Source organism: Crotalus tigris, unplaced genomic scaffold, assembly GCF_016545835.1.
Source record: "Crotalus tigris isolate CLP2741 ecotype Arizona unplaced genomic scaffold, ASM1654583v1 scf7180000019583.1695794, whole genome shotgun sequence".
NCBI classification, from domain to species: Eukaryota; Metazoa; Chordata; class Lepidosauria; order Squamata; family Viperidae; genus Crotalus; species Crotalus tigris.
Window position 1 is genome coordinate 1,490,917 of NW_024097605.1, and position 15,414 is coordinate 1,506,330.

The 15,414-nt window shown below is 37.0% G+C and overlaps 1 protein-coding gene across 2 annotated transcripts in view; it reads right to left on the minus strand.

Annotated features, from left to right (window-relative positions):
* The window catches only part of PPM1H (protein phosphatase, Mg2+/Mn2+ dependent 1H), a 225,729-nt gene that overhangs the window by 67,631 nt on the left and 142,684 nt on the right, over nucleotides 1-15,414 (minus strand). For both annotated transcript variants that reach the window (XM_039363747.1, XM_039363748.1), the window contains exons 2-4: nucleotides 14,841-15,009; nucleotides 10,246-10,590; nucleotides 6,507-6,619 (exon numbers count right to left, since the gene is read on the minus strand). In XM_039363747.1, the coding sequence (XP_039219681.1) occupies nucleotides 6,507-6,619; nucleotides 10,246-10,590; nucleotides 14,841-15,009 (627 nt within the window). The remainder of the gene's footprint in view (nucleotides 1-6,506; nucleotides 6,620-10,245; nucleotides 10,591-14,840; nucleotides 15,010-15,414) is intronic.

Below are 15,414 nucleotides of genomic sequence, written 5' to 3' on the forward strand. Positions count from 1 at the left end.
AATTTATGTATGTACTTATGTATTTATGTAATGTATCATAAATTATGTGTTACATTAGGCAATGACTACAGTGTAATATCTATTTGTTCAATGATTGTTTGAAGTTACACTAACACTGAACAAATGGTACTTAAGCCCAGTCCTCGAGTTATAGCAGTTGGAGTGCACTCATGTGATCAAAATTCAGGCACTTGCAGTCCACAATATTTACAACCACACTTTAATCACCTCCACTGCCTATCTTTCCCCCTCTCCGCCCTCTTCGCCCTCTCCATTCCAAAGCCCCTACCCTCTATGCTCTGCCACCCCCAACTGACCTTTGCCAATTTCTGGCTGCCACTGTTGATGAAGCACACTAGACTTGGTCCTTTAGAAAGGAGATGCAGGCCTTCCTCTTGAGGTCACACACAACAGTTTCCTTGCAAGATCTCAAGAACAAAGTTTCGTGTGGCCAGTAGCTGCCTTGTAAAGGACAGGCAGACCTCAGCAACCACGGGAACAAGAACATGGCAAAGATCAGAAGATGGGTAGCAGAATGCAACAGGACAGGAGCCTAGACTCCAGCGTGGCTGGGGCAGGGATGTTGCATCACAGGGCTATCTATGCTGGGGCTTTGAGCTATGCTGCTCAGCTGGGAAGGGGTGGCTGCAGCTTTGTGCTTGGCTACTGGGCTAGGTAAGGTTGGCTGGGGATTCATGATACTCTGAAGCTCAGACTTCTTGGAGCACTGCAGCTCTGGGGCTGCCCACGGAGCGGCCTATGAAAGTTTGCAATAGCTTCCAAACTTTGACTAGTTCAAGTTTAATTTTGTTTGCAATTGTCATGCCTGGAGCAGCCATTTAGATGCAGAGAGCACAAAGGTGAACTCCCTATCAGGCATTAATGTGCCAGTGATGATAAAGTATATTGGAGAGGGAGGCACAAAGAGAACACTTCCAGGTGAGATTATCTCAGTTCTTCTACATGTCTACCATATGTGATGAAACATGCCATCTCTGTCGTGGCATTTCCAAGATTATTGCATGATTTGACCATCCTACATATTATTGATGAAGTTGTGTAGCAGCAGTAAAACATTTTGTATCAATTTTCTTTAAGTTATGATGGTGTAAATGTTAGAGATTTAGTTCATAGTTTATCCTATTGTTGTAATTTAATTGCTTCTCTGAAATGCCGCATCTGAAGGGAGATTGTCTGAAATTAGTCACCAATGGAGGAATCCTCTGACTCAAGGTAGAACTGAGAGAAAGAGCTGTCTTATATCCCTGCTGGAGAAATGAAACAGAAGCAAAAGGAGCATAAGGAACACGTTCAAAGACAAGAGAAGTCACAGCCACCATGTGGTCCAGTAATTGAAGAAAAATGCAGGCCTGAGTTAGAGAGATCTTGTGTACAAGCTGAAGTGCAGAGAGTCATGGCAACAGTAGGAAAGCAATTCCTAAGATGTTACCTATTTTTGTACTATAAATTTGATACACAAGGCTTATTCAAAAAAGAGACCAAGATACTGAAGAAACAAAAGGAGTTGAGCAATGTGGCAAGATAACTTGCTATAGTATATGCAATTAGGAACCCATTCTTTAGTTAAAGTCATAATATGATGATGTTCTGATTAATAAAGCACTCCATTTTCTATCTCTGGCATTTTTATGATGTTCTTATTCCCACAAGTGTTCTAAGGGTTGAGTTTGCTTTCCAGAAACCCCAAATTTTTGACACTACCCTTTTGGTACTTTTCTCTATTTCAATCTTTATTTATTATGAAATTTTTATTGTTAAATTTATTTGACATCCATCTTGTATCCAACAACTCTATTATTCATAAAGGAGAATAAAATTATTTCATGTATATAATGTTTAAGGAATGACAGTACATTTTGTAACCAGTTTATCATCTTCTTCCCCAACAATTCAATCCATTCACAGTAGCTAACAGAATTTTATTTTTTTTCCTTGGATCACATGTATTCAAAATGTTGGGCAATCTGACCACGCTTCATATCTAATTCTTTTATTACCATCTTTAATTAGGCATATATGTAATGTATGTAATCACTATAGGCTCCCATACATTTATATCAACCTAGATGACATCTCTTCTGACCTTTTAGCCATGTCATTCATAATTAAACCTACATTTTACTTCTCAGCATGTATTGAACTCTACCTTTCTTCAGATTTGTAATATTCTTTTTTTTCTTAGATTCAACATGCCTATTTTTCTTTCTATAATTTCATTTGTTAAATCAAACTCTTCATAACTCCTGTAAAATACTAAACCCAATCTTCCATATGGTTATCACCAGATGGACCTACAGATACTAATCTCCATCACCACTTTAATCAATCAAGTCTATCACATAATACTTTTTAGTAAAACACAGAAGTAGACTCAGTTTGAGGTCTTAAGTCATATCCAGGCTACATACAGAATTCCCTGATGATAAAAGTTAATAAATCACACTTTGTCCAGTATGCAAAAACCATACTCCAAATCCTATTTTTCCCAAGTCATCTTCACATGATTCTATGTAAGGAAAACATCTGTAATCTAGCATACCTTGGTTCATAAACCATCAAACAGGAGGATTACATGCAGGGTACTAACACACTCAACACATTTTAACAACTCTGTGATGTAGCTTAGATTTCAAGCTTCTTGTAAAGAGGGAAAGCTGAAATCCAAATACTGTACTACAGGAAAAAGCCATCCTGCTTAAGCTGCAGAGGAAATACTACCAAGTTGCAAAGTTGAAAGAATAATTTCATTTGTACAAGGTCATCTGGCATTTGAATGCTCTAAAGAAAAAAGAAAAACACTCTCTTCCTGCTGTGAAGAAGTATTCATAGGATGCCCTGATTTTATTACATACCTTTTCAGCCAGAAATTATTTGAAATACAGTAATGAACTGCAGTATCTTTATAATAGATTCAAAAATCTGCTAAGAAGTAACAAAGAGAAATCATTTACCAATCCCTTTTGATAACTATTTGGAATTTGAAGCCACAGGAAGTATCTGCTCATTTTGTCAAAAGGCCCCAGACATTAGAAATTTTGCACAGGTGGGGCAGAAACATATGCCTGTTTGAAGAAGTATTTTGAATGTGATAAAGGCAGAGACCGGACAGATACAATGAATAAACAAGACTTTACTATATTCTCAGCAAGAAGATATTTATTATATGGATCAGAAAACAGCAAGAGGAGGAAAGGAAGAGAGAAAAAGAGATTCAATTTTATAAATATGATTCTTCCCCACTGATTCCTACAATTAAATACACTAGTTCTTGATCTGCATCTATTGTTTGCATAAATAGGCAAACATAAATGTTAGTATTTTCTAGTAATGGCTTAAAAATTATACTGTAGTAAATATGTACATTTCTATCATAATATGACTAGTACCAGTCATAATATGTACACTTAGAGAAATTCTGTTCTGGATTTCTTTAGAACAAATTTACTGACTGTTGCTGCTCCGCCAGGCCACTTCCCAATTACCACCTGAATTGCTCTAACATTGCAGTTACTGAAAGCATTTTCCTACACAGTTGTAGAAGGTCTGTTGTTTTCTTTTTTCTTTCTTTTTTTATTAAAAGTTTTACAAATTTAATACAATATAAACCCCTCCCACCCCTTCCCCCTCCCCCACTTCCCAGAGCTGATTACAGGGTAACAAATAAACAAACATAATCTAACTAACATTAACCAACTATACTATCAATCAAAACCCTAACACACTAATTTCTTTTCAAAACAAGTGTTAACAAATTATAAACTAAAATAATGATATAATTAAAACTATTAATAATTATCTAAAATCTACTCATATGCAAGATAATACTTTTCAGTTTCATATCTCTTTTGAATGTAACCAATCCATCTTCTCCAAACCATAACATATTTTTCTTGTGAATGGTCCTTTAAATAAGTGGAGATTTTCGCCATTTCTGCTAAATTAGACACCTTAAGTATCTATTCTTCCATAGTAGGCAGAGAGTTTTTCTTCCAATATTGCCCCACTAATAATCTTGCAGCTGTTATAAGATTCAACATCAAATTGATTTCTTCAACATCAAAATCTACAATAATACCCAACAAAAATAACTGCGGAGTACACTTTATCTTTCTCTTAAATTTTTTTTGAATATTCCACCAAATCTTAATCCAAAAAGCTTTTATATCTCTACAGGTCCACCAAATTTTAAAATAAGTTGCATCTAAACTTCCACATCTCCAACATTTGGGCTGTAAATTCGGATACATGCGGGACAACTTTTGGGGATCAAATGCCATCTATAAAACATTTTATAAAAAATTTCTCTTAAATTTTACACCTGAGTAAATTTTACATTTCTAACCCAAATTGTCTCCCATGTATCCAATAAAATCGGCTCTTGAATATTTTGAGTCCATTTAACCATACAATCTTTAACTAACTCCGTTTCAGAATCCAATTCTATTAAAACATTATAAATTCTCTTCCTATGAGCTCGACTTTGATCTTTAATCTGTTTTACCAAATTCACATCCTGTAAAGTGATACCAACCTTTTGATCTAAACTCCACCTCACTAACAATTGATTATAATGAAACCAAGAGTGTACAATATTTTCTTGCTTCAGCTCAGTCAAAGATTTAATTGCCAATTTTGCCCAACCAAACTAAGTAATTGCTTATAAGAAATCTTATCCAAATTCACTCCCCTAGATATTCCCTCTATCACGTGTCCAGGAATCCCCCAAATTGGAATTTTATAATTTAGCCTATAATAATACTTCTTCTAGACACGCAACAAGGCACTTCTCAGGATATGGGTTTTAAAACCCTGATCAACTTTTTTATCATAAATTAAATATACGTGCCATCCATATAATAAATCCCATCCCTCAAGAGAAAGGATATTTTTATTTGTTAAGTTGAGCCAATCACTAATCAACGTTAAAGCTGCCGCATCATAGTACAATTTTAAATTAAGCGCCTTAAATCCTCCTCTTTCCTGTATGTCTTGTATAATCTTAAATTTAACTCTTGGCTTTTCCCCTGCCCAAATGAATTTATTAATCCCCTTCTGCCATTCCTCCAAATTAGCATCTTTTTTCAAAATAGGTATCATTTGAAATAAGAAAAGAAACTTTGGAAGTATGTTCATTTTAACTGCTGAAATTCTCCCCAGCAAAGACAATTGTAGTTTTTTCCAATCCTTTAAGTCCTTTTGCACTTTTGCCCATAATGTCTCATAATTATTTTTATATAATTTAACATTAGAAGGTGTAATATATACTCCTAAATATTTAACCTTTCTCACTGTTTCAAAACCTGTTAATTTAGCCAAAATATCTTTTTCCTTCATAGACATATTTTTCGATAATATTTTAGTCTTATTATTATTTACCTTAAAACCAGAAACCTTCCCATACTGAGTTAAAATTTCAACCAAATCCCTAGCTGAGTCTGTCGGTTGAGATAATGTCACAAATCATCAGCAAAAGCTCTCAACTTATAATCAACTTATAATGTTGTTTTCATAATAGTCTAGTATGTTAGGCTCAGATGAAGAAATTCAGTCAAACAAATGTTATTCTTATATTCTTCTAAGAAAATTCTTATAAAAATTATTGATTATGCAGACGAGTAAATTTTATATATTGATCCAGAATACAAATCTTTGGCTGAGAATTTTGCTGTAAATTCTGCATTATAAGAATAGTTTTAGACTTTGGCAGCCAGTGTACTTGACATGCATTATACCATGCGTTATATTTATGTTGTAATGTACTGCTGAAACATTAGCAAAACTAATAAAAAATGCTGCTGCATAACAGCAATGCAACTTTGTGCAAATAATGCTAAAATCCGTGCCTTAAAAAAAGGAAAAAAAATCATTAAAAATTAGAGTATACAAACCACAACACAGAAAAAAGCATGGAAGTATTTTTCAAGTGGGGACAGGAGAATTGGCCTGGCCTTCACACAAGTACTTGATCCCATTTTAAGGATACTTTAATATATGAATTCACTAAATGAATCAACGTTTTATTTTTAAGGCAAAAAACCCAATCACATAAAATATAAATTACAAGTTATTTCAATACTTTAAATTGATGCATTCACTCTGGATTGCTGGCCTATTTGCTTCAACTGACAAAAAAAAAAAGACGAACACTGGAACATATTTAACTTGTGATGCAGTAAGAAGAAATGATAGAGCATTAAAATAAACAAAGGTAGGAGAAAAAAAATCTCAGAGATTGTCCCAGAATCTTCAAGTCAGCTAAGATACTGGCAGAAGGAACCAAAAAGATGTCAGAACTGAGAGATTTAGCATCAGAAAGTGGCAAAGGACACAACTGAGACATCTCATTCAGAACTAGTTAATTTCTGTGAAAACTGGAATTCATGAAAGAGGACAGAAATACATCTTATGTTTTAGTTGAACACACACAAATGTAAATATAAAAAACTTTACTTACAACTTTCCAGCCAAAGACAAATTTGGCTTACCTGCTGTCACCTGCATTTGCCACATAGAGTTTCCCCAGTAAATACACTACCACAAGAGCTGTACAACCACCGGATATATTGAAGACAGTTCTTTCACGTTCTATCTGCAAATCCTGAGGAGAAAAAAAGTTACATCATAATTTAGAAAATAATTTCAACATGCATAATAAATCTGAGTGATACTTAGATTGAAAAGTAGATCATGCTTGGTTTTTTTCTTCTGCCTTTGGCACACTAGGACAATAAAAATTAATGAATGCTTAACTCTTGAGCAGAAAAAAGCAACTGATTAAGGAAGATAGAAAAAAACTACTATTAAACAATTATTTGAAACATATACCATGTAATAGGACTAACAGCATGGACTGTAATAATTTAAGTTTCATGATACAGAATGGTTCTTGCATGTCCAAACCTAAGGGGTCAAATACAATTATTTTAACCTTAGTTCATATCTTGATTCAACAATTTTCACTAGCAGAAGTAGAGAACTGTTGTTAACTCTTGCCCCCCCACCTCCAACATAACATTATACAAACTAAACACATAGCAGCATTTAGCACGGTGGTAAAATGGACTATACTGATTGACCAATCAATTAGGAAGAGTTATATTGATCCCCAACTCTCCTGATCACATTTGTAGGTGGTGTAAGCAATAAAACTAGAAGAAAACCCAAATTACAATTAAAGCAATAAATATATCACTATGATCTTGGTATAATGTCCATGGGGGAAAAGAAATTCTAATTTTAAAGCCTTTCTAAAGGCTATCAGAGTTTGAGCTGTTGAGTCCTCGGTTAATGGCAATGACGGCGCGAGACCTTCTGTGGTTTCAGGAACTCTTTATTGGTCTTCAGTAGCCCCCGTTACAACTCTGAGCAGAACAAACCTCTCAGCCTCTCTTAAAGACGATCCCCAGGCCAAAAAGCAACATTTAGGCGCGCGGCGCGCCTCGCACATGCGTGCGAGCGCTGGCGCCAGCCAGTCTGGTCCCGGGCAGCTTGCAACTGCCCGGGACTATTGCAATGTCCCGAGCCTGCCTTTGCAGGCTCAGGACACAACAAGAGCCAACTACAACTTAGGAGAAGACTATTCCAAAAATAAGCTCTACAACAGAAAAGAATGGTAGATGCAGGAATATATTATCTTGGAACAAAAACCTTAGAGCCACAATTGAGCCCAAAATTTCTGTTGCTAAATGAGACAGTTGCTCAATGAGTTTTGCCACATTTTATGACCTTTCTTGCCACAGTTGTTAGTGAAATACTGCAGTTATTAAGTTAGTAATACAGCTGTAAAGTGAATCTGACTTCCCAGGTGACTTTGCTTGTCAGAAAATTGCAAAAGGTGATCATATGAACTCTGGACTGTGCAACCATCATAAATATGAACCAGTTGTCAAGCATCTGAATTTTGTCACTGACCATGGGAATGCTGCAAAGGATGTAAATGTGAAAAATAATCATAAATCTCTTTTTTTGTGCCATTGTAATTTTGAACAGTCACTAAAAGAATGGCTATAAGTCGAGGACTACCTATACTCACTTATTGGTTTATACTTATTTATACAGTTTCCTTGTTGTTTCTGTTCTTTCTGTTTTGCAGCAAGTTGAGCAGCCTCGAATGAAAATCATCTCAGTTTACCAAACAAGTAAGGACCCACTTCAATCCACATCTTAAGAAAGCAGAACTCGTGGAAACGGTCTCTTCCAACAGGAACTTTTATTAAGAGAAATTGATAGCAGGCATGATAGACAGGATCTGAGGGATTTCCTTACAGATCGATGTTTTAAAGTGTTCCTAAGCAGCCCCCACCCCACAGTTCTTCCAGGCAATTCAGACCGACAGATTTCTAGGTGTTAAATCTAGGAAAAATAACATCAATCTGGCTCTGTTGTACACGATCATTCAACAGCTCCTCACACCTTATTTTGATGATGGATAAATAAACCAGATTCCGGAGGCTGCATCTTTTCATCCCCCCCCCCTTCCTAGCTGGCCGGTAAGGAGCAGAAGTTCAGAGGGGCATAGGATAAAAGGCTAATGGTTACATTGTGATGGTTAGCAGACCCAAGGCAAATAAACAAAAGGTTACTTTGTAGTGAATGGAGAAAGTGAAAGTAATAAAACCCTCATGCATAGTCCCCCTCCCTCTTAAGAGTATGGCAGGATTCAGGAGAGGGTTAAGAATTGGTTTTATATCAGAGAAGATAGATAGAAAGGAAATATAACTGGATCCTGACAAAGAACAGGAATTGCTTTTTAAAAGACTATTTTTATGTTTGTTTTTCTGCCATTCTGATACACAACAAAGTTGTGACTCACATAAATCCTAGGTCTACACGTTGAATATCGTTGGTTAAACTCATTTATTAATCTGAAATCCAGAAACCCAGGGTTTTAAATCACATGGGGGATCTACAAATAGAGTAGATTCCCCATTACAGAAATGTTCTTTCCAAGATACAGAAAATGCAGGGTAAACAACAACCATGCAAATGGGATTAAAGAGAGAGAAGCATGGGACATGCCTATTATCCCCCCCCCCTCGTGTCTGTGCATGGGTGTGTGTATTTGCATGTGTATTTAGAGAAGCTGAATGTCAAACAGGGGCCGTGCTTCATCTGCTTCTAGTTCCTACAGATACACTCCTTGTACAAATACTTTTACTTGTATGAAAACCTGTAAAAAGGTGCCCATTCAGTCTTTTTATAGTCTTATACTAGGTCCTTGCAGTACTCTCAAAGCTGATTAAAACAGGGTAGGGGTTGCAGTGATAATAACATTTCTCAAAAATAAGATTCAGCACTATTCAGCACAGATGGCTTAATAGCATTTAATCAATGATAGCTCTATGATGGCAAATGCTACATTAATTAATGAGGCCACCTCCTGACTCATGTGTGAACTGTGCACTTTTTTGCATTTTTGCATTGGATGAACTATCAAGGACCAAATTTTCAGAAACCTGACATAGTCTTATTATACATGTACAGTACATTCAGAAAGTATTCAGACTCCCTTCACTTTTGTTAATTTTGTTATGTTACAGCGATTCTACAGTTGTTGAAATTGAACTTTTCTTATTAATTTACACTCAGTACCTCATGATGACAAAGTGAAAACAGAATTTTAGAAATGTCTGCAAACTTATTAAAAAGAAAAAAACGGAAATATCACATTGGCATAAGTATTTAGACCCTTCACTCAGTACTTTGTTGAAGCACCTTTGGCAGCAATTACAGCCTTGAATCTTTCTAGGTAAGAGCGATAAGCTTTGCACACCTGCATTGGGGGAATTTTTGTAATTCTTCCTTGCAAATCCTCTCAAGCTCAGTAAATATTTTTTTTTAATTTTTATTCTAGGAGCACAAGGTGATGTTTACAACGTACTTTTTCAGTGAGGAAAAAGCCAGTAATTTTAAACAAATGTATCATTAACTGTCTCCATTCACCTACTTTTATACATCTTGCCTTTCATTAGAAAAAAGGGCAAATGGTACATCCAATGTCACCCACCTTAGGAAGATGTATAATTCATTTATGTGTTTTGGCAATGATCATCTGGTTTACAATTGTAGAGCCAAACATTTATTATATGCTCAACCTTTGAAAATGTATTAGATTATCAATGTATTTAAAAGTCATTCCCATTGCCATTTACTACATATATGGTATATTTACTATTATAAGTAAGTGTTATTCCGAAGATACCCAAACCATCAAATTATACTTACCATTTCCCTGAATGCAGTTTCAACAGCTCCAATAACAAGGCATTCCTGCGAGATCTTCTTTTCTGTAAAGAAGCGAGTAGATGGAGTGCCAGGTGAACCTGGAGCTCCAACACTTCCTCTCAATGAGGCTGCCCGGGTTAGCATTCTGCTGTTGGCATTCATGCTTTCTGGTTCTTCCCCCAGGCAAGTTGGGGGAGGAACAGCAGAGTTTTTCAGGATGTCCACAATCTCCTGCAACTGCTCTACAATATGATGCTGCAGCAATTTGGAGGCTACCACAGCTGCTCCAGATCCAGCATGGCCATCAAATAACGACCAGTAATGAAAAGAGATGCTATCCAATTCCTGTTTAAGGAAAGAAGCATTTTTTAGGAAATATATTTCATTGTGACTCCCATTAGTAGAATAAAAGCAGGTTCATATATTTCCCCAAATGATTGAGATAATTTTGAGGGAGGAGAATATATGGGGAAAATCTAAGCACAACATAATTCTTGATCTAGCTCTACAATCTACTTCCTTTGTTTTCTGCTTGTACAAGAACATTTTGTGAACAAACTCTGAAAAACATTCAAAGTTATTCTTATCCACAAGGGCAGTTTATTTTGCACAGATGTGAATATGCCTATATATAATTTGGAGATTTAATCTTAAACTATCAAATCAACTCAACTCATCTGTTCAAGTTGAATCAACAATTGCATTTGGCTCAGATCCAATTAATACAGGTTTGTCAAGAATCCAGGAGTAGCGACTTCTGGTTCCAGATTACGGCTTGTGCAGTCGTGCGCAGAACTCTGTTTGCCGGCTGCTTTCCCTCCGCCGGTAGACCCTTAATCGGGTCAAAAAGTCGCCCTGGAGGAGTGACCACCGTCGAGGAGGCCCTTGTTGACTGCGGAAGGCCGTCGGAGAAAAGATCACCCAGTAAAATGGCCGATCACCCAGCTGCACCAGCCGAAAGTCAGAAGAACAGTTAAGCGTGAAGAACCACCGTGGAGAAATCCTGGTGAGACCTTTCCTTCCCTCTCTTAGCCCCAACTATTTTCCTGTAAAAAGCCTCTGAATGACTTCCCTGCCTTAAGAGAGCGGCGTTGGATTATTTGGGAAAAAAAGCTTTGAACAAAACTATAAAACAGTAATTTTTTATTGGATATTTAATTTTTTTTATATTTTGAAAAAATCCTTATCATAGAACATTATTATTATTTTATCTACTATGCTGGAGATATTTCTGTTTTTTCTCTCTCTATTTTCCTAATGAGATAAAAAAAATTAACTCGGAAAAAAAGATTTTACAGCCTACTGAGGACATCTTGTGGTGAAAAGTGTTACTGCAATTGTACTTTCTCTTGGTGTTTGAAGATGGATTTGACCTTCAAATGATAATAAAAGGGAAAAAGATAAAGGCCTTGAAGAAGCTGTGGGCTGAATTTGCTTACTAGAAATTGTGGAGGTGGATATTTGTTGACTTCTAATAAATATAGCTTCTACTAAAAGACTATTTTATCATGGAAATGGAAGAATATCACCCACAGCTTGATTATGAGCTTATATTGGGAAAAAATACAGAGTACATGAAATCTTGGAGAAAAATTAAAGATCATTTTGCAGAACCACAAACTGAATTTCAAATTTTAATGGATCAACCTATAGGCCAAGGAACAATAAAAGAGGAACAGACTAGCTTTAAAGAGGCCTATATGCAACAGTACACACAATTTAAAGAGATGGAGAAAGAAGCTACTGATCAATTGAGCTCTAGAAAAATACTTGACTTAAAATCTCAAACTGAGACTCTAATTGATCATTCCACGTCAACTAATCACTACAGAAGATGATATTTCACAAACCTATGTACAAATTATGGAGAACTCTGATGATCAAAGAATGACTTCAACTGAAATACTTGCAGTCTTAAAAGCAACAGGAATTGACTTTCAGATGCGATCTATTCAAAGCTGTGATAACCTTGATAATCAACTAGTAACTACAACATGGAACAAAATTGACTATACTATCCAGATGATACTGGAAGAAAGGGAAGAAAACTTAGACCAGATTGAGGTGTCGATAAATACCCGTACTCAAATACTGAGATTTGATGATACTGATGCGGTATTATGGAAACCGGCCTGGCACAGAAAGAAAGCTAGAGTTAGATTTAAAAATGTGATTTAAAATTTTACTTAATGGGTTAAAAAGGCTTTAGAGACTGGACTGATTTAACAATTAACTGAGCATGTGAAGTTAGCAAGATGATATTTTGTGTAACAATATGCTTGTTTTAGATATGATAATTATTTGGATGAGATTTAAATCTTACTGAAATGATTTCTTTTTTATAGAAATAGATTGACTGATAGATTATGTATCTAAAATAGAGTAGAGTAAAATTTTTATTTTAAGTAGGATAACTATTTTGTAGTGGAAGAAGAAATAAGAGAGATTTGTGATAAGAGAAGAATTGGTACTAATCAATGATCTATTAGACTAAGAAATAGAATATATCTGGAAATATTAGAATGTTACTGTCTGAATATTATGTGTATTGTAGAAGGGATATCCGAAGTGCTAATAATATGTTTATTCAAGATTAAATTGGATTATGGTAATTGTAAATTAGGATCTTGCGATCCTTGGATGAAACGAATTATCTGGACCCTTTTCAATCTGGCTTCAGGCTCGGCTACAGCACTAAGACTGCTTTGGTCACACTGACCGATGACCTCTGGCAAGCCCGGGATAGGGGTCATTCCTCTATCTTGGTGCTTCTTGACCTCTCAGCGGCTTTCGATACCATCGACCATGGTATCCTCGGAGAGGTGGGGGTGGGTGGCACCGTATTGCGGTGGTTCTCCTCCTACCTCTTGGACAGGTTGCAGTCGGTGTTGGCGGGTGGACAGAGATCGACCCCTAGGTCCCTCGATTATGGGGTGCCTCGGGGCTCGGTCCTGTTCCCCCCTCCTTTTTAACATCTACATGAAACCGCTGGGTGAGATCATTCGGCGACCCGGGGAGAGGTATCATCAGTATACGGATGATACCCAATTATATATTTCCACCCCGTGTCCTTTCAGTGAAGCAGTCGACGTGATGTGCCGGTGCCTGGAAGATGTGAGGGTCTGGATGGGGGTGAACAGGCTTAGACTCAACCCCGACAAGACCGAGTGGCTCTGGGTCTTGCCCCCCAAGGGTCATTCTGATGGTCCATCATTAGTCCTGGGGGGAGGAATTTAACTCCCTCAGTGCAGGCACGCAACTTGGGTGTCCTCCTGGACTCACAGCTAAATTTGGAACAACATCTATCAGCTGTGGCCAGGGGGACCTTTGCCCAGGTTCGTCTGGTGCACCAGCTGCGGCCTTATTTGGACCAGGAGGCTCTACTCACGGTTACTCACGCCCTTGTCACCTCAACTGGATTACTGTAATGCGCTCTACATGGGGCTACCCTTGAAGAGCGTTCAGAGGCTGCAGTTGGTTCACAATGCAGCCGCGAGAGCGATTGTGGGTGCACCAAGGTACACCCACGTGTCACCTATCCTCCGCGAGCTGCACTGGCTTCCTGTGGGTCTCCAGACGCAATTCAAGGTGTTGGTTGTCACCTTTAAAGCCCTTCATGGCTTAGGACCAGGTTACTTACAGGACTGCATACTGCCGCATAGTTCCCAGAGACCGGTGAGATCCCACAGATTGGGCCTCCTTCAGGTCTCATCGGCCAGACAATGTCAGCTGGCGGGCCCTCGGGGAAGGGCCTTTTCTGTGGTGGCTCCGACGTGGTGGAATCAATTTCCCCCCGAGATTCGAACTACTCCCACCTTGCCGGCTTTCAAGAAAGCTATTAAAACTCTCCTGTTCTAGCAGGCCTGGGGTTGATGTCCCCGGGGGGGGCGGGATTCAATTGGGACATGCTGTGTGAATGTATTCATTTTTAATTGTTGTACTTGTTGTTTTGATTTTGTGCGCCTCCCTGAGTCCCTAGGGATTGGGCGGCATATAAGTTTTACTAATAAATAAATAAATAAATAAATAAATAAATTACCACGGTGTTTCTTGAGCACTCTGATGTAAAAATTAAAAAACTAATAAAACTTGTTTATATATATAAAAAAAAGAATCCAGGAGTAGCTTTTCTTTAAAAACTCATTAAGCTATTAGGGAACTTTTCACTAATAATTCTAAATACCCCACTTAGAATGTCTCACTTGTATTGCTACATGTTAATACAGCATACAGGAAGATCCTTACCACACAGATAAAACAAATGCATTGGGGTGGAGGAACTCTCACCTCCAGCAGCATGTAATCATGCATTATTACACTTTTAGTGTAATAATAATTATGCTATGATTAATTTATTCAGTTTCATCATTCCAGAATTGTAGTATGGACTAAAAAACAAAATGCTTTATTTCTAGAGTAATAGTGCCCTATGGTAGTATGTTTCATAGCAGTATTTCCCACATTTTTGGAAAAAAAATAAACTTGTTAAGAAAACACTAGTTGTGTGTGTGTGTGTGTATGTGTATTCTTGCACAAAAATGTTTACAGGTGAACCAATTGTCTTGCTGGATCACCAAGAAGACAAACAGACTTACTGAATTCTCTTTCAACTGCAATCCTTCCCCATTGGGCAAGGACGATCTCCGCTTACTTGAGGAATTTCTGTTTGGTGTTGAATTAGTTGTCCCCATTTTCTTCTTCACCATAAGCACTTCACAACTTGCTTGGTCTTCATTATGTGTACTTTTCCCTGCATTGATCACCCTATGAAGAAAAAGGAACAATCAAAAGAGTATTTTCAAAAAACCTAATTAGTTTGTTTGTATGTATTCAACTCCTTGGAAATTAAATGCCCCATTGAACAAAACTCTGTAATTTACAAAATTTATAACACATGAAAAAAAATAACATTTTAGGATTTACAGTAATTCCTGGGCAAGGCAACTTAGATTTGCAGTTTGGCATTCATAAGAAGCTCTTTTTAAAATAGAAATTTCATCCAGTGCTTGAGAAATCGGATTTGCAAGATTACTTTAGTGTGACTCCCTCAAACATTAACAAGCCATTCAGAAAGTCTAAAGAAGAGAATGAAAATGCATCCAAAACTTTGAATACTTTGAGATACCATTTTACAACTGTAAAATATACCTGTAGTCCCAGATATGAACA